Genomic DNA, 23,460 nt, shown 5'->3' with positions numbered 1-23,460 from the left:
CCCTTTTCTCCACACCCTCTCCAGCATTTATTTTTTGTAGATTTTTTGATGATGGCCGTTCTGACTGGTGTGAGGTGATACCTCATTGTAGTTTTGATTTGCATTTCTCTAATGATCAGTTATGTTGAGCTTCCTTTCATGTGTTTGTTGGCAGTCTGTATATCTTCTTTGGAGAAATGTCTCTTTAGGTTTTCTGCCCATTTTTGGATTGGGTTGTTTTTCTGATATTGAGCTGCATGAGCTGCTTGTAAATTTTGGAGATTAATCGTTTGTCAGTTGCTTCATTTCCAAATCTATTCTCCCATTCTGAGGGTGGTCTTTCTTTTTCTCTTGTTTATGGTTTCCTTTGTTCTGCAGAAGCTTTGAAGTTTCATTAGGTCCCATTTGTTTATTTTTGTTTTTATTTCCATTTCTTGAGGAGGTGGGTTAAAAAGGATCTTGCTGTGATTTATGTCATAGAGTGTTCTATGTATTCCTCTAAGAGTTTTACAGTGTCTGGCCTTACATTTAGGTCTTTAATCCATTTTGAGTTTATTTTTGTGTGTGGTGTTAGGGAGTGTTTTAATTTCATTCTTTTACATGTAGTTGTCCAGTTTTCCTAGCACCACTTTTTGAAGAGGCTGTCTTTTCTCCACTGTATATTCTTGCCTCCTTTATCAAAGATAAGGTGACCATATGCACGTGGGTTTATCTCTGGGCTTTCTAGTCTGTTACATTGATCTATATTTCTATTTTTGTGCCAGTACCATACTGTCTTGATTTCTGTATCTTTGTAGTATAGTCTGAAGTCAGGGAGCCTGATTCCTGCAGTTCTGTTTTTCTTTCTCAAGATTGCTTTGGCTATTTGGGGTCTTTTGTGTTTCCATACAAATGGTGAAATTTTTGTACTAGTTCTGTGAAAAATGCCATTGGTTGTTTGATAGGGATTGCATTGAATCTGTAGATTGCTTCGGGTAGTATAGTCATTTTCACAATGTTGATTCTTCCAATCCAAGAACATGGTATATCTCTCCATCTGTTTGTATCATCTTTAATTTCTTTCATCAGTGTCTTATAGCTTTCTGCATACAGATCTTTTGTCTCCTTAGGTAGGTTTATTCCTAGGTATCTTATTCTTTTTGTTGCAGTGGGAAATGTGAGTGTTTCCTTAATTTCTCTTTCACATTTTTCATCATTAGTGTATCGGAATGCAAGAGTTTTCTGTGCATTAATTTTGTATCCTGCTACTTTACCAAATTCATTGATTACCAAATTTATTGGTAGCATCTTTAGGATTCTCTGTGTGTAGTATCATGTCATCTGCAAACTGTGACAGCTTTACTTCTTCTTTTCTGATTTGAGTTCCTTTTATTTCTTTTTCTTCTCTGATTGCTGTGGCTAAAATGTCCACAACTATGTTGAATAACAGTGGTGAGAGTGGGCAACCTTGTCTTATTCCTGATCTTAGTGGAAATGGTTTCAGTTTTTCACCATTGAGAACGATGCTGGCTGTGTGTTTGTCATATATGGCCTTTATTATGTTGAGGTAAGTTCTCTCTATGCCTACTTTCTGGAGAGCTTTTATCATAAATGGGTGTTGAATTTTGTCGAAAGCTTTCTCTGCATCTATTGAGTTGATCATATGGTTTTTATCCTTCAGTTTGTTAATATGGTGTATCACATTGATTCATTTGCATATATTGAAGAAGCCTTGCATTCCTGGGATAAATCCCACTTGATCATGGTGTATGATCCTTTTAATGTGCTGTTGGATTGTGTTTGCTAGTATTTTGTTGAGAATTTTTGCATCTATATTCATCAGTGATATTGGCCTGTAGTTTTCTTTCTTTGTGACATCTTTGTCTGGCTTTGGTATCAGGGTGATGGTGGCCTCATAGAATGAGTTTGGGAGTGTTCTTCCCTCTGCTGTATTTTGGAAGAGTTTGTGAAGGATAGTTGTTAGCTCTTCTCTAAGTGTTTGATAGAATTTGCCTGTGAAGCCATCTGGTCCTGGGCTTTTGTTTGTTGGAAGATTTTTAATCACAGTCTCAATTTCAGTGCTTGTGACTGGTCTGTTTATATTTTCTATTTCTTCCTGGTTGAGTCTTCGAATGTTGTGCTTTTCTAAGAATTTGTCCATTTTATTGGCAAAAAGTTGCTTGTAGTAATCTCTCATGGTCCTTTGTATTTCTGCGGTGTCAGTTGTTACTTCTCCTTTTTCATTTCTAATTCTATTGACTTGAGTCTTCTCTCTTATTTTCTTCATGGGTCTGGCTAATGGTTTATCAATTTGTTTGTCTTCTCAAAGAACCAGCTTTTAGTTTTATTGATCTTTGCTATTATTTCCTTCATTTCTTTTTCATTTATTTCTGATCTGATCTTTATGATTTCTTTCCTTCTGCTAACTTGGGGTTTTTTTGTTCTTCTTTCTCTAATTGCTTTAGGTGTAAGGTTAGGTTGTTGATTTGAGATGTTTCTTGTTTCCTGAGGTAGGATTGTATTACTCTAAACTTCCCTCTTAGAACTGCTTTTGCTGCATCCCATAGGTTTTGGGTCGTCGTGTTTTCATTGTCATTTGTTTCTAGGTATTTTTTGATTTCTGAAGTGATCTCTTGGTTGTTCAGTAGTGTATTGTTTAGCTTCCATGTGTTTGTATTTTTTACAGATTTTTTTTCCTGTAATTGATATCTAGTCTCATAGCATTGTGGTCAGAAAAGATACTTGATACAATTTCAATTTTCTTAAATTTACCAAGGCTTGATTTGTGACCCAAGATATGATCTATCCTGGAGAATGTTCCATGAGCACTTGAGAAGAAAGTGTATTCTGTTGTTTTTGGATGCGAGGTCCTATATATATCACTTAAGTCCATCTTGTTTAATGTATCATTTAAAGCTTGTGTTTCCTTATTTATTTTCATTTTGGATGACCTGTCCATTGGTGAAAGTGGGGTAAGTCCCCTACTATGATTGTGTTACTGCCGATTGCCCATTTTATGTCTGTTAGCATCTGCCTTACATATTGAGGTGCTCCTATGTTGGCTTCATAAATATTTACAATTGTTATATCTTCTACTTGGATTGATCCCTTGATCATTATGTAGTGTCCTTCTTTGTCTGTTGTAATAGTCTTTATTTTAAAGTCTATTTGTCTGATATGAGAATTGCTACTCCAGCTTTCTTTTGATTTCCACTTGCATGGAATATCTTTTTCCATCCCTTCACACATCCCTTCAGTCTGGATGTGTCCCTAGGTCTGAAGTGGGTCTCTTGTAGACAGCATATATATAGGTCTTGTTTCTGTATCTATTTAGCCATTCTATGTCTTTTGGTTGGAGCATTTAATCCATTTATATTTAAGGTAATTATTGATATGTATGCTCCTATTACCATTTTCTTAATTGTTTTGGGTTTGTTATTGTGGATCTTTTCCTTCTCTTGTGTTTCCTCCCTAGAGAAGTTCCTTTAGGATTTGTAAAGCTGGTTTGGTGGTGCTGAATTCTCTTAGCTTTTGCTTGTCTGTAAAGGTTTTAATAACTCGGTTGAATTCAAATGAGATCCTTGCTGGGTAGAGTAATCTTGGTTGTATGTTTTTCTCCTTCATCACTTTAAATATGTCCTGCCACTCCCTTCTGGCTTGCAGAGTTTCTGCTGAAAGATCAGCTGTTAACTTTATGGGGATTCCCTTGTATGTTATTTGTTGTTTTTCCCTTGCTGCTTTTAATATTTTTTCTTTGTATTTAATTTTTGTTAGTTTGATTAATATGTGTCTTGGGGTGTTTCTCCTTGGATTTATCCTGTATGGGACTCTCTGCACTTCCTGGACTTAATTGACTATTTCCTTTCCCGTATTAGGGAAGTTTTCAACTATAATGTCTTCAAATATCTTCTCAGTCCCTTTCCTTTTCTCTTCTTCTTCTGGGACCCCTATAATTCAAATGTTCATGTGTTTAATGTTGTCCCAGAGGTCTCTGAGACTGTCCTCAATTCTTTTCATTCTTTTTTCTTTATTCTGCACTGCAGTAGTTATTTCCACTATTTTATCTTCCAGGTCATTTGTCCATTCTTCTGCCTCAGTTATTCTGCTATTGATTCCTTCTAGAGATTTTTTCATTTCATTTATTGTGTTGTTCATCATTTGTTTTCTCTTTAGTTCTTCTAGGTCCTTGTTCAATGTTTCTTGTATTTTCTCCATTCTGTCTCCAAGATTTTGGATCATCTTTACTATCATTACTCTGAATTGTTTTTCAGGTAGACTGCCTATTTCCTCTTCATTTGTTTGGTCTGGTGGGTTTTTACCTTGCACCTTCATCTGCTGTGTGTTTCTCTGTCTTCTCATTTTGCTTAACTTACTCTGTTTGGGGTCTCCTTTTCGCGAGCTGCAGGTTTGTAGTCCCTGTTGTTTTTGGTGTCTGCCCCCAGTGGCTAAGGTTGGTTCAGTGGGTTGTGTAGGCTTCCTGGTGGAGGGGACTAGTGCCTGTGTTCTGGTGGATGAGGCTGGATCTTGTCTTTCTGGTGGGCAGGTTCCTGTCCGGTGGTGTGTTTTGGGGTTGTGTGACCTTACTATGATTTTAATCCTCTCTGCTAAAAGGTGGGGTTGTGTTCATGTCTTGCTAGTTATTTGGCACAGGGTGCCCAGCACTGGAGCTTGCTGGTTATTGAGTGTAGCTGAGTCTTACCTTTGAGATGGAGATCTCTGGGAGAGCTTTGTCTGTTTGATGTTACATGGAGCTGAGAGGTCTCTGGTGGACCAATGTACTGAACTCTGCTCTCCCACATCAGAGGCATAGGCCTGACACCCGGCCAGAGCACCAAGACCCTGTCAGCCACATGACCCAGAAGAAAAGAGAGAAAGAAATAAAGAAAGAAATTTAAAAAAAATAAAGTTATTAAAATAAAAAAAATATTAAAAGTAATTAAAAAAAGAGATCAACCAAACCAAAAACCAAATCCACCAATGATAACAAGTGCTAAAAACTATAGTCAAAGCAAAACTAAACAAAACAAAAATGGACAGACAGAATCCTAGGACAAATGGCAAAAGCAAAGCTATGCAGACAAAATCACACACAGAAGCATACACATATACACTCACAGAAAGAGAAAAAGGAAAAAAAAAAAAATATATATATATATATATATCTTTGCTTCCAAAGTCCTCCTCCTCAATTTGGGATGATTCGTTGTCTATTCAGGTATTCCACAGATGCAGGGTATATCAAGTTGATGGTGGAGATTTAATCCACTGCTCCTGAGGCTGCTAGGAGAGATATCCCTTTCTCTTCTTCATTCGCACAGCTCCTAGGGCTCAGCTTTGGATTTGGACCCGCCTCTGTGTGTAGGTCGCCTGAGGGCATCTGTTCTTCGCTCAGACAGGACGGGGTTAAAGGAGCAGCTGATTCGGGGGCTCTGGCTCACTCAGGCCGGGGCGAGGGAGGGGTACAGATGTGGGGCGGGCCTGCGGCAGCAGAGGCCAGCGTGACGTTGCACCAGCCTGAGGCGCGCCATGCGTTCTCCCGGGGAAGTTGTCCCTGGATCACGGGACCCTGGCAGTGGCGGGCTGCACAGGCTCCCGGGAGGGGTGGTGGGGATAGTGACCTGTGCTTGCACACAGGCTTCTTGGTGTCCGCAGCAGCAGCCTCAGCGTCTCATGCCCGTCTCTGGGGTGCGCGCTGATAGCCGTGGCTCGTGCCCGTCTCTGGAGCTCGTTTAGGTGGTGCTCTGAATCCCCTCTCCTTGCCCACTCCGAAACAATGGTCTCTTGCCTCTTAGGCAGGTCTAGACTTTTTCCCCGGATTCCTCCCGGCTAGCTGTGGTGCACTAAGCCCTTCAGGCTGTGTTCACGCGGCCAGCCCCAGCCCTCTCCCTGGGATCCGCCTCCGAAGCCCAGAGCCTCAGCTCCCAGCCCCCGCCCGCCCCGGCAGGTGAGGAAACAAGCCTCTCGGGCTGGTGAGTGCTGGTCGGCACAGATCCTCTGTGCGGGAATCTCTCTGCGTTGCCCTCCGCACCCCTGTTGCTGTGCTCTCCTCCGCGGCTTCGAAGCTTCCCCCCTTCCCCCACCCGCAGTCTCCGCCCGCAAAGGGGCTTCCTAGTGTGTGGAACCCTTTCCTCCTTCACAGCTCCCTCCCAGAGGTGCAGGTCCCATCCCTATTCTTTTGTGTCTGTTTTTTCTTTTTTTCTTTTGCCCTACCCAGGTACGTGGGGAGTTTCTTGCCTTTTGGGAAGTCTGAGGTCTTCTGCCAGTATTCAATAGGTGTTCTATATGAGTTGTTCCACGTGTATATGTATTTCTGATGCATTTGTGGGGAGGAAGGTGATCTCCACGTCTTACTCCTCTGCCATCTTGAAGGTCTCCCTCACTATATCTTTAGATCAACTAGATAAGAGAATTTACTTGTGTTCCCAAAGTGTCTTTTCATAATTGTAATGATCATTTGATTGAACAGTTCACACATGACAGGGAATACTACAGTGTTAGTGTAAAAGTGATTTGGGCAGGAACTACTCCAGGAAACCTAATATTCAGAAAGGACATTCAAAATAGAGTGAATGGGTCATAGGTTATACCTGCTTGGTTCTAAGTGACAGAGTGTCAGAATATGGCAGCTCCAAGGTAGCCCTGTGGGTTGGAAATAGCAGGAGAAATCCAGGAGAGAGGGAGGCTAGGTTGATAAGCTGATAGATATCTAGTCCAGTAGAAAAGAATAGACAATGCCAGAGAAGGGATCTGACACTGGCTATGGAAGCTTGACCTTCACCGATGATTGTAGTGCTAAACATGGAGGTGGAATTGTTGAGTATCTTAAATATTCATTAATATTAAAATAACATTTCTTAATCTAGTACTTAATCTTGATAGATCATTAATGATCTTAATTAATAATATCATTAATCATTACTCAATGGAAACATCTTTCTTTTCTCCTTATGATCATATCCAATGAGAATGAAGAACTTCTTTATACCATGATACGTAGTTATTGAATTTTTGTCTAAATTACTGATGTAAAGAATATTCATAAGTTAAGATTAAAAATGAACAGAAACAGGGGCTTCCCTGGTGGCGCAGTGGTTGAGGGCCCGCCTGCCGATGCAGGGGACACGGGTTCGTGCCCTGGTCCGGGAGGATCCCGCGTGCCGCGGAGCGGCTGGGCCCGTGAGCCATGGCCGCTGGGCCTGTGCATACGGAGCCTGTGCTCCGCAATGGGAGAGGCTGCAGCAGTGAGAGGCCCGCGTACCGCAAAAAAAAAAAACAAAAAAAAACAAAAAAAAAAAAACAGGAACAAAATGCACAAAGTAGGTAATCATTCATAGTAAAAGGTGATGTATTTAAGACGTAGGGTAAATAGAGTAGAAATTATAAACAGGCAAGTAAAAAAAGTGTGGAAAGGGTTTCCCTGGTGGCGCAGTGGTTGAGAGTCCGCCTGCCGATGCAAGGGACACGGGTCCGTGCCCTGGTCCGGGAAGATCCCACATGCCGCGGAGCGGCTGGGCCCGTGAGCCATGGCCACTGAGCCTGCGCGTCCGGAGCCTGTGCTCCGCAATGGGAGAGGCCACAACAGTGAGAGGCCCGCGTACCGCAAAAAAAAAAAAAAAAAAAGTGTGGAAAGTATGGAAAGTCAGTTATTAACCATAAAGTATTTTAAATACACTAAGTGAAAGATCAGAAAAGGACCATCATTATTTTTGTTGTTGTTATAGATACTATTGCCCTAAGCAAAAGGAGTAAACCACTTTTAGTCTTCTATCCCTCTGCCTACGTTTTAATTTTATTCATTTTGTTTTATTTTAATATGTTTCATAGTCTATATGTGGACACAATTAAACATTCATTTATTCAACATCTCTCTATTGAACAACTTTTTTGTGATGGCCAGTTAATCTAGGAACTTCATTCCACCCCTTTAATCTACCACCATGATGTATCCATATATATCATCTACCGTAGATGACAGAATGATTCATGGAGATCAAAAAACTCACCCAGGTTTGCTGGGTGTTAGTACATGAAAAACTTAGCATTGAAAGCTGAGTCTAGTCTGTTTGTGTCAGAGACCCATTTGCTCCTGCAAAAGATAGTTTTCATGTTCGTATGTGTGTATATGTGCAAAAATGACACCTCCACACTCAAATACATGCTCAACACACCAATCTCTTAGTGAAATGACAAGTCTGGGCCTTGTCACTTACTGTGCCTTAGAATCCTAATTTTTTAACTTGTGCTTCTCCTACCTAACTTTTCGATTTCTTTCCCATTGTTTATTTTCATACCCACTGACACCTAAGTTCATTCTGCACCATGGAGATCAGTATGAGAAGAAAGATTCAAATATATTTAACTCATAAGGCATTCTTCACATGTTTTCTCTTTCCTTCTTTCACTTTTTTTTTAAGTGAAAAGAGAAAAAGGTTTTGGTTCTCTCTTTACCATTGTTTTCATTTAAATAATTATAATCAATTTTTCATGCAGTGTTTTCATCTCAGCCAACAAATGCATTCAGATGGGCATACATGCACTAAAAGCTTGCCTTCTGTTTTTGTGATTAATTGAGATGTAGAGAGTGATGGGTGTGGGGTAAAAATAGAAATGCAATTAGTGCAGCTAGGCATGACATACATTCAAATGCAAGCAGAATGTCTCCCCAGTTAGTGATCTCTTTCTGGGCTCTTGAGGATTTTCCTCCCATTAGTAAGTCACTGGAATGGAAATCTTCAGCCTTTGGGGAGACCAGAGCATTAAACATGGAATTAACTCTTAACTGCAAACTGAGTCAGCTCAATAGGTCATTAATTCTACTGCTTGGGTATATATCATGCTGAGCTTTGGTGTGTGGGCTTCTGAAATGTTAGGAGTGAGTTTATAAAGCATTGCAAGGACTAAGTGATGGTTATCTATCATTCCAACCTTTGCCTTCACCACTTAGATACTAATATCTCTGGTGACTCAAAATTGAAATGCAGGCAAAAGCTTTTGCTAAAACCAATGGATTTGGACCTTTACTTAGAAAAGTTGTATATTGTATATTTTGAGAAAATAAATTTATGTTGCACTTTATAGAATATGTGATTCTTAGTTTTTACAAAGGTGTGTCCTCAGTTGATAAAGATATCACAGTGCCTGAAATATTATCCTACCCCAAATTGAGAATCTTTCTGCATATCTTCATAACCAGTTGAAGTTGACTAGCTTTGCTTTGAACGTTTTAAAATAAATTTCTAAGTATAAAGTGTATTGAAATATTTAATATTTTAAGCCACCTATAGCACTCCCTGATTTCTGATAATATTTCTTTTCTTCCCATACTCTTTTACATCCTCTTTGAGAATCTCCAACAGATATTATTATCTCCTTTGATCATCCCAGTGTAGTACAGTTATTAACAACGTGCACTTACTGATTGCTTACCCCAAGGTTTTTCACACTTGATGATACTGATGTTTGGGTCCAGATAATTCTTTGCTGTGGGGGCCTATCCTGTGCACTGTAGGATGTTTAGCAGCATCCCTGGCCTCTGCCCCCTACATTCCAGCAGCAACTCCCCATGCTGACAATCAGAATCTCTCCAGACATAGCCAAATGTCCCTTGGTGTCAAAATCTTTGCTGGTTGAGAACCACTGGTTTATCTTCTACTGGACATTATTTTGTTTGAGTCTACAATAACCTTGTAAAATATGAAGGACTGTGTTGATCAGAGTCTTGGCAGGAAACAGAACCTACACAATATGGGTCGTAGACTTTTATGAAGGGACTGCTTAGGGATGTTGAGGCACCCAAAAAATAGCAACAGTGAGAAGCCAGGGCTAAAGAAGCAAGGAGAGGAAATAATGTTGCTGGAGTGCTGGGAAAGCTGAAGCTGTGGAGCAGAGCCCTCAAGAGGGAGATGAAATCAGGAAGAGACAAAGCTACACCTGGTGATGCAGCACTGTAGCAGAGAGAGCATAGGATACCTGGTCTCTAACTCCTTAATTCTTTGATCACTAGCCAGTCCTACCAATAGGTTGAGTCCAGATGAAATCCAACCAGCAAAGGACTGGAGTGATGCAGTCCCAGGATTCGGTCCCATGAACTCAGAGAAAGAAGGAAAATGGAATCTGTTGGAGCATATGGAGGAAAAAACAAAACAAAAACAAACCTATCTCCATCTTAACACGAGAAACTGAGATTTAGAGATAGAAAGTAATTCATCCAAAGCCAAATACCTAATGCGTGCAGCAGGCATTTAAAGCACATCTATTTCACTCCATGCACTACAAAGGTGTCTTCATTGCTTATTTGCATGAATGAGCGGACTGATAGTAGCTGAAAGATGCAAAACCAGGACCCAGTTCTCATTCCTATTCTAATGTTCACTTATTTTATGTTGTCATTGAAAGATATTTAAGAGCTGTATATCCAGCCCATTCTCATAGACATGTAGGAACAAAAGCTATCTGCCCGCCTGTAAAGTCTTTTCGGAAAAGCTTATGGAATTCTAGGTTTCATGTAGAATGTTTAAATGGCATATGCTGATTTTCCAAGCTGTTGGCACATTTTCATCTTGATTGCAGAAACTCGGGCCCAGCCGGTGCAATGTGTTAGGAACAGGAGGACTGGACTGGGAATCTGGGGATCCGGGGCCCGGTCCTGGCTCTGCCATCCCTAGTGTAACACCCCCACCACCAGCAGTAGCAGCAATAATAAAAATTCCGTAAACCTTTTCTTCCCTTTTGCGTTCACCCAGATCTTCACAGTTATTCTCATGTATCTAATCCAGTGGCCACAGTTCTGTGAAGTAAGGAAGGTATTAGAGTTTCATGTTTCACAAACGACGAGTCAGGCTCAGATAGTACTAAAGTCTCGCTGAAAATCGCGTAGCTGGGAAGTGTGGTCTCAACTCCACATATTCCCGCTGAAAACACAGTGCCTTTTCTCCTCCATCTTTGAAGTGATGAATCAGTTGGTGTACTTCCTCTAGAGAGCCAGTCTGTAGTGTTGAATCTGTTAGGCTTCATCATAAAGTCATGTCTAGATTAAAGTCTGAGACTCTGTGATTTTTGTCCTAGGGTTATAAGCAAGGTGACGGCAGATACCAATCTAGTTAGCACATAGGGATTCCTCATTTTTTCCTTTCTGGGTATTAGATGGAATATATTTATTAACCTACAGCTTTTCAGAGACAAAATTGGTGTTTTAAAGGCATTTTAAAATAGGGCTTCCCTGGTGGCGCAGTGGTTGAGAGTCCGCCTGCCGATGCAGGGGACACGGGTTCGTGCCCTGGTCCGTGAAGATCCCACATGCCGCGGAGCGGCTGGGTCCGTGAGCCATGACCACTGAGCCTGTGCGTCCGGAGTCTGTGCTCTGCAACGGGAGAGGCCACAACAGTGAGAGGCCCGCGTACCGCCAAACAAACAAATAAATACATACATACATACATACCAGGGGGCGGGGGTGGGGTGGAATCTAAGTAAATTAATACAGTTCCATTTTTTCCCCTTATTCATGAGTAAGTTGTATGCTAGTAATTCAGACTCAGCCTTCTCTACTAAGGTAAAGTGAGTTGAAGGAAGCTCTGGACTCCTGGAAGGTCTGGCAAGAACCTTAATCCTTCCCCCAGACTGTTTCCCTTCTTTGCCTCAAGGTGGGAGGCCCAGGAAGTAAGACATTTCAGGTCTCTAGGCAGTACTCAGTACTCAGTCCTGATCTCTGCCCACCTCTCCTGCCCATTTTCTACTTTTACAATATTTTCAGCACCACCCCTTTATTTTTACACTTTCAGTATTTTCAGGCATAAAATCAGGTGTAAAACACAAAAAAATTAACTTTTTTATTTTACCTAGCTAGTTCCAAGAAAATCTAGGGTTCTCAGTCCAAGGCAGAGCTAAAGAAAAGGGAAAAAGAGAAGAACAAAGAGGAAAGTAAAGTATAGGATTTTGAAGTCAAAAACAAAAAATAAATAAATGAGTAATAAAAGATTGTAAGTTCTACTTTTGATACTCTCTGTAGTTTGGCAGAATTATAAAATTCCTTCAAAGAAATCATTTTATCTGATCAAGAATTATAGCTACATTATAACATTGTATCTGATGTAGATGATTAGTAATGCTTTGGAAAAGCAGTTGTATAATTGTTATACTGTTCATACATAAAGAAAGGTGGAAGAGCAGTATTTTCAGTATTTAGAAGATTAGAGTTGAGCTAGGTTACCTGGGTACAGATCCTGGCATCATCCCTTTTTACCTTTGTGACCTTGGTAAGTTACTTTCCCTGTCTGGGTTTTGGTTTCTTCATTGATATATTCAAGGTGTAAGTAGAATCTATCCCATATGGATTTTTATGTTTGAAGAAGTTAATATTGACAAAGCTTTTAGGACAGTAGTGGAACATAATAATCACTCTGTGAATGTTAGTTGTCATCAGAAACATTGTTTCCCTAATCATCATCATCATTATCATCTCCACCAGCACCATCATAATCACCGATTTCTACTACAGACTCAGTCCAATGTTTCCATTCTTCTAAAGTATAATCACTTAAAAACCTAATAAATAATGACTAATTATAGAGCATCGCTATTTAGGATAGTTCAACCAAAGAAAAAGTAACGTATGTATGAATAATGTGCATTTGTATTTTGGAACATATAACCTAACTCAGAACTTTAGTAATAAGACTTGGCTACCCTTCCTTTCTAATTGATTGTGTACTCACTGTATACAAAGGTTTATTCATAGTGATTCTACTTGGTTTTGTGTTATTATACCGAGTATATTTTCCCAGGATTTCAGGTTCGAAACTACTGACAATGAAATATTTCAGGAGTCAGAATCAGACATAAATTATATGCTGCAGAGGTGTCTTCTTATTACCAGAAGTCAGCCTAGAGTCTCTAAAATCACATTAAGGTACTGTTTTTGTGGTTATTGAGTTTCACCCTTGAGAGAATTGAAAGAACTGACAATGAAGTATAATAAATCTTACTCTGACCCAGACATACTCAGTCATTTAACTTCCCGTTAACAATCCCAATTCTGCTACGTAAAATAAGTCGAAACATATTTTTTCTCCTTTTTCACTTTACATTTAGAGAAGTAGAAGAACATTTCACATATTTCATAAAAATAATTATGACATTTGTCTGTTTAATTAATTTATAGTCAATGCCTTATTTACATGCTTGGGGTTTTACTTTGAGATGAGAAGGGACTATGAAAAGGGTGAGCCGTTTTTTTATACACAGGAGCGATTGGCTCTCCATTTTTTAATTTTTATCTATTTTCTTTGTCTCAATCCCCAGCCTCTGAGCCCAACTTGAAGGTGCGGTCCAGGTTAAAACAGAAAGTGGCAGAGAGGAGAAGCAGCCCCTTACTCAGGCGGAAGGATGGAAATGTTGTCACTTCATTCAAGAAGCGAATGTTTGAGGTGACAGGTAATTGAGGACTGGGCAGATATACACTAAAAAATGCTGCTAGTAGGAATGAACAAAAAAAGTCTAGAAAAATATACCTGTTGTATATTAAAAGTTATTTTGAGGAGAAACATTTCTTGAAAGGAAATTATATTGAAAACTCACAAGTAGTTCAGTAAACCTTGCCATGCATTCACCGTGTTAAACAGGAAATGAATGAAAAACAGAACTGTGTGTCAATAGGCATAACTAGGGAATGCCAAAGCTCACCTTAATCTTTTCAGAAACAAGCAGTCCATTTTGGGAATGCCAGCCAGGAGAACATAACTTTTAATGAAATTTGATCAGAAATGAGCAGAGGGAGGTCCAAGAAGAACACTTCCCCCATACTCAGACATGAATGTACAAAATACATCTGGGAAAATTAAACTACGTGGAAGAGCAAAACCTTGACTTTTCAACAAATTTACAGAACTCATAAATGACTTTATGTGTTTACTAGTGAACTGGGACTTATGGCAGGAGGGGGATATATTGCCTTTTATGAAGGGAAAAAAACTGTCATTTTCACTAGTCTCAAATGGAAGAGTTCTTATTTTTTTAGCTGCCTGGTTAGTAGTGGGGTGAACAGGTTAGGAAATTCAACCTGATGTCTTACAATGCCCGCTAGTCCCATTTGTACCTGGTCTGAAACTGGAGAAGACATAGGGATACCAGAACCAAAAAGGCTAGCCAGAATAACAATACTGACTACTGTTTATTGAGTACCTACTTAGAGCTATGCATTGTATCTGGTCATTTCCTTTAGTTGCATCAATAAAGAAATGGTAATCTACAACCATTTGTCTCCATCCCCAAGGAAAATTGTGCTTACCAATATAGTCAGTTGGTATTATTTCTCCAATATCAGATCTTATTCTTAGCAAGTTTTAACAAATTATTTGTTTTCTATGTCTTCTTTGGTCATGATAGTATCTAGTTTAGGGAGACAGTATTGAGAAGATTGCAGAGGTAGAGGCAGAGGTGGAAAAGTACAGAATACTAATGACACAGTGCTTTGACAGGCTACTAGGGCAAAAAAATGTTTAGTCTTCTCTTCAGTCCTGACAGATTAATATGTTTATCTGAGGGAAAGTATTGGTGGGAAAATTTTTTCTTGAGGGATAAGAAATATTAAATAAACAATTACTTTACTAGAGTTTATTTTCCAGTATCAAATATAATCACTAATTTTGACCAATTGAATTCTAAATTTAGAGTTATAGACTTTTTATGCCAAGAAACTTATATGTATTTTAGTGAATAAAAATCTTAAGTAAGTTTTCATAATAGAGGTCCTTGGTGGGGTTGGGGAGTTGGGGAGTGAATCTGTTTTAATGAATGTAAACAATAATGAACATATCAACTGTCTAATGTAACGAAATATAGGTGATTTTTCTAGTGGGAGAGAGTAGGTTCTCTCATAACAGAAAAACTTGAAAATAGAAAAACATATATATTGCTTTTTTGTTTGTTTTTTTTTTAGAATCTTATTGTTTAAGGTCATATTTATTTATCCCAATTTCTTTTCTATTTTCCTATTAATCTTTTTCTTGATCATAACTTTTTTCCCATGGTCACTTTCTCGACCTTACCAAATTTCAGTGGGATTTAGCTCAGTGCTTATTTGAGTAACAATTAATTCTCATTTGTAAGGGTTATGATTTGCTAGAGTTCTACTAAGATTTCTTTACTTGTGAAATATCATAATTTTCTCTTTCTAATTTTGGGATATAATAACTCCCCTCTTCAACTGAGGAAAAAAACATGTATTTGAAGAGACTTGTACATTTATTAGACACACATTTCTGATCAATAAGCTAGGACCCATGGAGGCTTTGGTAGATATTTTTAACTGGTATGTTACAGTTATTCTAAATATCTTTGGAGGATCTGAACTACTGGACACACAGCTTTCTTTACCTGTACTCCTTTCCCTTTCTTTGCCAGCTTTCATGTAATTAGGATGAGCTCTGTTTGGATCTTAATACTAATTATTTTTGCTATCGAGTCAGAGACCACCATAGCATCATAGCAGTTGAATTCCCACTGCTTTTCTTTTTTCACCTCTACCTCTCTCTTCCTTGTTTCATAGGTTCAAGTGTTTGCTTTTTCCAAACCCATGCCACCTCTCTCTTCCCAGTAATTGACATGGGAACCACTTATCATCTTCCTCTTTTTCAAAGCCAAGAGTTTTCCGCCCCTCCCCACCCCCAAAGCCATGTTAATTTAAAATTCTAACATCCCTGTGCCTGCAACGTTTTTTCCTCCACTCTTCTCTTCTCCACTGACCCCGTTTCATGAGCTGCTCTTATTCAAGCCCCAGTTGTGATATTATTTCTTCTCAGAGATTTTTGTCAGTGTTCCCAGAAAATCAGTTGCTGCCTCCCCTCCCAGACCCTATCCAGCGTGATGCTGTAGAATCCTGTTGTAGTATTTGTTGTCTTGAATTCTAGCGCCTATCATAGTGATTTCTACATAAGGAAATACTTCTGTGTAAGTATCACATAAAATAATATAAATAACGTAATTTTAAATTGACAAGACAGAATGTTTAAAAATAGTTTTCATTTTTATTTTTGTTCTTTTAAAGACAGGATACAGAAATGGGACTTTAATGAGAAGTCAGTGTGTAGTCATACAGGAAAGACAAGAGTTAGGAGTCCAGGGGAAGGAAGCTCTTGAAGTATTTTTTTTATTGTGCATCTTCTTTGTTAAAAGAAAAGTAAACAAGAAAGAGGCAAATATAAAAATAGACTAATCAAATGTAAGCAAGATATATAGACCGAAAGGTAGTGAGCAATATGTATTTAAGAATTTTATATCATTGACTTGATGAAATCCCACAGTCGGTAGGTGGCAGGATCAGAATTCTGCCACCAGTCTCACATTCTTTCCATTGGTACTGCACTTCTGAGTAGAGAAATATTTATAATAGAAAGTTGAAAGTAATAGGTGTTCCAAGGGAGGGCAAGCAACTATAGCCTGAAAATTGGGAGCTTCCATTCATGGGTGACAGATGGTATGTGAGCCAGGCTTTGAGCATAGAGGTGGGATTGGACCTTCAATGAAGTAGGTGGAGGAAAAGGAGGATAAAAAAAGCATGAAATGGGAAAGCAGCACATACGGAGAATAGGGGATTTAAATTTGACTGAGTGCAGAGTTCAGAAAGGGCAATATTAGGAAATAATGTTAGGCTCCATTTTGGAGCAGAGGAACATAGTGAAAGTTGTCTTGCTATGATCCATCTGGCAACAGTTTAAGGAAAGTTTGGAGAGACTAACTGCTGTAGCAACTTAGAAATACAGGAGACTTTTGCTATAGTCCATGAGAGAATAATGAGGGCTGAGGGATTAAGCTGAAATCATTGTAGTCAGAAGTAGATGAGAAATGATGTAAAGAACAAAACTAAATAATCTAGTAATTGATTAGATTTGGAGTAGGGAAGGGAATGAGAATGACTGTAAGGGTAGTGATAAACAGAGGTAAGCAGAGCACATTTAATATTGAAATACACTGAGTTTGATACACATATAAAAAGAGATGAAAGGGGCTTCCCTGGTGGCGCAGTGGTTGGGAGTCTGCCTGCCGATGCAGGGGACACGGGTTCGTGTCCCAGTCTGGGAAGATCCCACATGCCGCGGAACGGCTGGGCCCGTGAGCCATGGCCTCTGAGCCTGCGCATCCGGAGCCTGTGCTCTGCAACGCGTACTGCAAAAAAAAAAAAAAAAAAAAAGAGAGATGAAAAATGTCCAGTATTCCAAAGAGATTCAGGCTAGAAATCATGAGAAGGAAAGACAAGAAATAAAAGTTTTATGGGAGTATTCTGCGTAAAAATGATAGTATGATGTCATAATTTTGAGTGATTTTGACAAGGGAAAGAGAAATAGGATAAGGCTACAAACTTCGGTGAATATCTACATTTAGAAATTGGTCCAAGGAGGAACAGCCAGAGAGATGGAAAAACAAACATGGAAGTGGAGAATCTTCTTGTAGAAAGGATGAGGAGAATGAGAACTGTTTTGTCAAAAGCCTTCAAATTTCGGGGTGTTCAAGAGAACAATTGCAGTCCACAGTGAGCAAGCTAGATTGCCTGGTCTCAAAGAACAAGCACACTACTTCTCACAAGTTATTAGCATGCTTTCAGACTAGAGGGACAATTCCAGTGGAAAAGGAGGACCTGAAGATTCAAAATAATTGCTGGAGCAGAATTCTAAAGCAAGTGTTAAGGGGACTGGGTCATGGGTGAGGGTGATTGTGCCCGCATTGGAGCGGGGAGCAGAAGAGAAATGCTTTCACTTTGACACGGGCAAGGAGAGTGTGGATGACAAAATCATGAGGTAGAAAGAAAAGTCACTGATAGAAATCATGTCAGAAGTTGTCAGTCTCTGAGAAGTGTGAGGCCAAGATCATCTGTGCAGAGCTGAGTAGACAAGGTATAAGGATGAGGCACCTAGAAAAATGTTCAAATGAATGAACTATGGAAGGTGATAGGGGATTGATTAGAGCTCAACAGATAATTTGCCAAGGCTTGATAAGATGGCCTCTCTTAGCTATATTTCTAGGAACTGAAAGTTTCTATTTCATTAATTAGATATTTTAGTAAGTGCATTGCTTCCTTTGTAACTTGAAATGTGTGTGAATTTTATATCTGAAGATGATAGAGATGATCTATATTGTTGTTATCCAACTCTTGCTTAAATGAGTTTCTTGTTATATTGATGTTTAAAATTGAACATATTAAATTTAGGCAACTTATCATCTTCTGGAAAATAAGTTGGGTAGAGCTAAGGTTAGCCAATGTTGTACAAGGCCATCAATACAATATTGAGATTTTATCTTATGTTGTATTTTCTTCATACAGCTTTGACTAAGATGTGCTGTAATAAGGTACAGCCTTAGTAAATTAAATAAAGAGCCATTTATAACATAGCATATAAGCAATCTTTCCACACACAACAGGAATGACTCCGGGCCTCATTTGTTGATGGCATGTTTTTATGAATTATGCAAGTCCATTATCTCTATTACTGTTATTATTTATGGTAGCACAAGAGCAAGTAAGAGGAGATTACATTCTTTTTTTTTTCCCCCAATCGAAAGCTTCTACAATCCTCTCTAACTGGATATCTCTACTTCTCTAAAATTAATGAATACTATGTTGTATTTTTAGCAGTGAAAGCAAAGGAAGAAACGTGGTATGGAAATTCAGAAATGTTCCAAAATTTTTCACAGTTCTTTTTATTTAGTCATTCACGTAGGGGAAGAGAAACAATGTTCGCTTCTGTATATTACTTAGAGTATAACTGCAGTTCATCTTTGTATGTTTTTCATGAGTGTATTCGTACTTCACAATGTTTTTCAGAATCCTCAGTCAGTAGCAGTTCTCCAGGGTCTGGTCCCAGTTCACCAAACAATGGGCCAACTGGTAATGTTACTGAAAATGAGACTTCGGTTTTGCCCCCTACTCCTCAGGCTGAGGTAAGACTCATTATTTTGGTTCTTTTAAAAGTTAATCCTCGATTAGCCCCCTAAAGTGCAGTGATATTTCTGAATTGAAGTTTAAAGCCACCCGTTCTTAGTTATTTTTCTGTTAGGTTTATAATGTGTGGGATTGAATAAACTCAATCTGATTTACAAAGTTTGGATGACAGTCATGGTTTGAAAATACTGAAGTATAATCCTCAAAGAAACCACTCTTGGTGATGCTGAGTATATACTGCCCAGCAGTTGTGCAACTCAGAAGTCCTTCTGCATCGTTCTTGGTTATCCTGATGGGAATAGACCCATCAGTAAGTAAAACAACATCATGCAAACCTCTCAGAAGAACAGTTGCCCAAAACAAGTTAGGTGTTTTATCCAATGGACCTGAAGAGTAATGAGAAAATTGTTGAAGTATCATAATTGAGGAACACAGAGCTCCACTAAGCAAACATGTATTAAGGACCTACTATGTGCCAGTCATTTTGCCTGGCAGTGGGGCTATAAAGATAAATGATATGTGAACTCTGACCTTGAAAAATGAAAGATTAAAGGAAACTGGTCTGAAATAACACATGATTTTTTTTTCTGACTGTATGCGGTCAACTTTAATAACGTTTGTTTTTTGGCATATGATTTATTGAAACCAGTGATACAACAATAGAGGAAAGTAAATTTGTGAGTCAGCAAGAATTTGTCTATGTAGTTTCTGTAGTAGGCTAAGCAAAGGCAACAGCCACTCCTGTGGAATCAGCTGTTTTGGAGTCACCATCAATCAACTGAAATTCTCAATATTTCTTTTCTGTCATTATAATGCCTCCTTACCATGCATTGCTCTATGCAGGGGAAGCTGGTGTAGTAGCTTCTCATATATAACTGTGACATGCTTCTTCCATTGTGTTTTATAGAGTCATGATCCCTTGGGGCTGAAAGGGACTGATCAAATCTCTGATTCCTGAACCATCTGTGTAGCTCTCCTGATATGTGATTATCAGACTGCCACCAGAGCACTTTTTATTCAAAGGGAACTCGTTTCACTGTCTCCTGGGGCAACCTGGTTGATTTTGGACGGTTAGCTTGACTGATAGAAATGTCTTCTGTACATTATGCCAACATCTGTGTCTGTAACTTCATACATTCACACATACATGTATAATAAATTATTTATAAGTTATAAATTATCTGGCCAAAATATAAGGGAAGGTTGTCCCTGATAAGGAAAGGACTGGAGCCAGTGAAGTCACTTCTTCTCTGAGGACATTTGTATACTTGAGTTTTGGTTTTCAGAGCCTCACATAACTCCGAAGGGAGAGAGAAGGCAAAGCCCAGTACTGACCAAAGAGGATAATCTAACAGGAAACCATTCAAACCCAAAGACCCATATCTGTGCTACATTGGTGAGTCCCTCATCCCCACCCACGGAGGTGTCTTGATGTAGACCAGAGCAGGGGCAGAGTCTTTCCTGGAGAAGTTGTAACCAGAAGCTAGTTGTAGCCCGAATTTTCATAACCTCAAACTGTTAATTTAATTTAAAGTGCCCCAGATTTTTAGTTCCCTAGGTATCTGGAAAAAGCAAAAGTAAATTCTTTCTAGAGGAATACACATTCATTTTAGATTTCAAAATTTTCCCTCAATTTTCCAAGGAAAATGAGCAGACTAGGTAGATGCTCTGTTGCTTATGACCATCTTTCAGCTATGTGAAGAATACAATTCAGGCCGCTATATTTTTTCCTGTCCTCCATCTATTTCTTGTTTCTTACCATCCTATTGTCCCTTTCTCGTCTTCATTTTTCTTTGTAAAACATGATACCAGGTGGGATAAATATTTCACATGTATTTATGGCCATAGATGTAAGTGGGATTCTTGGACTATTGGTTACAGGCATTGTATTTCTGTTAGTGCAGTTATATCTCAGTATCAGTCAGTTTTCTGCAACCCTTTAATCAATTTCCAGGAAAAGAACAACTTGGTCACAAATATTTCTAAAAAACTTTAGATTTCTATTTCCTCTCAGTTTGAAGAATGAGTTTCAATTGCAGAAACACTAAAAGATCTGGGTTCTAAATAGGTTCTGGATGAATTCTGTATCCTTGGAAAATGAAAACACACTAAACCACATTCATTAAACAGTATTTATGATTCTTAGAAAAGCATTGTTAGTACAAAAAGGTGTGGAAGACCACTTACAGCTTGATAGTATTTTGGTAAGTTCAGAAACAGGCAGTACAGTATTTTGATCGGAAAAACGTATTAATAAAAGTATATTTTAAAAAAGCGAGGGAGTGATGAACACAGAATTTAGCATGGTGGTTACCTCTCAAGGGGGAGGAAGGCAGTGGGGGACATGGTTTGTTACTAAAGATGAAGATACATATAACCTTTCATTATAAATACAAACATATGCATATAGCACTTAGTACGACATTAAGAAACAACGAAGCAATACATATTCATGAGACTGGATATAAATGGGAAAAGGTGAGATTTTGTCTTTACTTCAAGCTTTTTAAAACCTGTTAAATTAAATTGAGTGTCCCAGATTGTGTGACCCTATCATTAAATTTCAAAATATATATAGTGGAGACTGTAAATTAAAGGAATTTGCTTTTACTATTTTAATCTGTTTTATATTCCTAAAACCTTTTGCTGATACCTAAACACAACTATCTGTTTATATGCCCCAGCTTTTCAGCTAATTGTTGACATATTCTTTCCTTCCACCCCCACCAGTTTAAAAAAAAAAAAAAAAAAAAAAAAACAGAAGGAAATGTGATTGAATGGAGTTTGAAAGAGTAGAGGTATTTCTTCAGGTCAGTGACAGGATGTTCACCTCCAAAGCTGGAAAGACTAGTTCAAAAGCAAGCAGTGACTTACCTCATAATGAATTAATTGTGTGTCTGAACTATGATCCAAAAGGCCAGGTGGGCAGACCTTTATGCACTGATGGGTAGCCTCTCCGTGGCCCAGAACAAAAAATTCAGCCCTGATGGCTAACATGTGGTTTTCTGCTGCATTGCATTTACAGAGGTCTGTAGCATAATTCATACTGGAGAGGTAAGGAGACAGCAGAATTCAGACTGAAACTGTCAGCAAATTAATATCCTCGTCTTGTAACACCAAATATTTCCACCTAAACTAGAGAAAAGAGGAAAAAACAATGTTTTTCAGCCAATTTTGGATGAATCATTTTGAATTTAGTATGATGTTTACAGACATCTAAGATTAATAATAGCATGTGATGTCATATCAACAGAAATATTTGGGGGTATGAAAAATTTACATCATTACACTTTCAAAAATCAAATTGGTTGCATACTTTACCATTTATAAAATAGGCTTATTCTACCATCTTTGCTTAAAATAGTGTAACAGTGTACATTTGAATCAACTCTCTGTTCTGTGACCGGGAAGTAGAAAAGCATGTCACCTAATTCTTTCAGATCCCATGTAAACGAATGGTATTCTACTCCCTTTTTGCTGCTTAGGAAATAGGAAAGTAAGGCTGTATTTCAGGCTGATCTTGAGGCTTAGGTAAAAAGAAAATTTTCTCTCTCATAATTCATGTGTTCTGCATAATTTAAATAAAGGTTAAGACAGAAGTAAGGGGAGAGTTTACTCGTAAGTCCAGGCTGAGGAAACCGCACATTGCATTCAGATGTATGGGTGTTCCATTCAGAAGGCTCCCAAGGAACCTGGCTGCAAAACCAACTACTTTGTCATCATTGGTTAAGTTGCTGAACTTGCCCTGAACCTCAGATTCTTTATCTAGTGAAAGGTGGTAATGACTACCCCAGCAGCTTTGTGGTGGGGAATCAGTGCTTGGAAGGCAGGTGTTAAATTGTGAAGTGCAGAACAAGTTCATCTTTTGTTGTTGGTATCAATACTGACTTCTGGTAGGGAAAACTCATTAGTATGTTTGTCACCAAGCCAGCAAATCTCACGTGAGACTGAGCCTCCATCTGCTCTGGCCACTTCTGTTCCATTTCTTCAATTTCTTACATATGCTCAGTCCCGAACTCGGATCCCTGGAGCTACTTGCTTTACTCATTTGTAAACTTGGTTGGGGAGCTGAAACCTCAGGAGTTTCTATTTCCAACTCCAGTCAGAGATGTCTTTACCTATCTAGTTACTTTATTGTTAATACTGTGGGCCTGTGGGTTCAAATATGTTTCCATGAATATCAACACCATTATTTTAGATTTGGTAGATTTATTTGATAGCTATTTTAACAGTAGCCAAGCCGCTGGTTTATTTCTAGTTGAACATTAGTGGCTGGCTCTGCTATGCTATTTTTTAAATAATTTTTTCCAGCAGATACAAACGATTTTAAAAATGGATTCTAATAATAAGGTTAAGTACTCTAAAATCATCTGAAATGTCACTTGTTTTGCCCCAATCTCACATGACTCATCTGCCTGTTGTTTCATAATAGTTGTTGTGACATTTGCTGTAAATGTTATGCTCCCTTCTGTGTGGGTGTAGAGCTATGGTTTTAGATAGCTGCAAATAAGACCCTCCTCCCCCCGCCCCAGGGGAAAGGAGGTTGCTATGACACAAGAATCATTTACTAGGAA

The 23,460-nt window shown here is 38.8% G+C and overlaps 1 protein-coding gene across 1 annotated transcript in view; it reads left to right on the top strand.

Moving 5' to 3' along the window:
* Positions 1-23,460, top strand: part of HDAC9 (histone deacetylase 9) — a gene marked incomplete at its 3' end in the record, with an annotated part of 936,726 nt that overhangs the window by 493,930 nt on the left and 419,336 nt on the right. The window contains exons 7-8 of the mRNA XM_082846537.1: positions 13,255-13,386; positions 18,770-18,885. Of these exons, the coding sequence (XP_082702663.1) occupies positions 13,255-13,386; positions 18,770-18,885 (248 nt within the window). The remainder of the gene's footprint in view (positions 1-13,254; positions 13,387-18,769; positions 18,886-23,460) is intronic.

The sequence above is a fragment of the Leucopleurus acutus genome (genome assembly GCF_964270905.1).
Source record: "Leucopleurus acutus genome assembly, chromosome: 9".
NCBI classification, from domain to species: Eukaryota; Metazoa; Chordata; class Mammalia; order Artiodactyla; family Delphinidae; genus Leucopleurus; species Leucopleurus acutus.
This window is presented reverse-complemented; position numbering and strand designations above follow the sequence as displayed.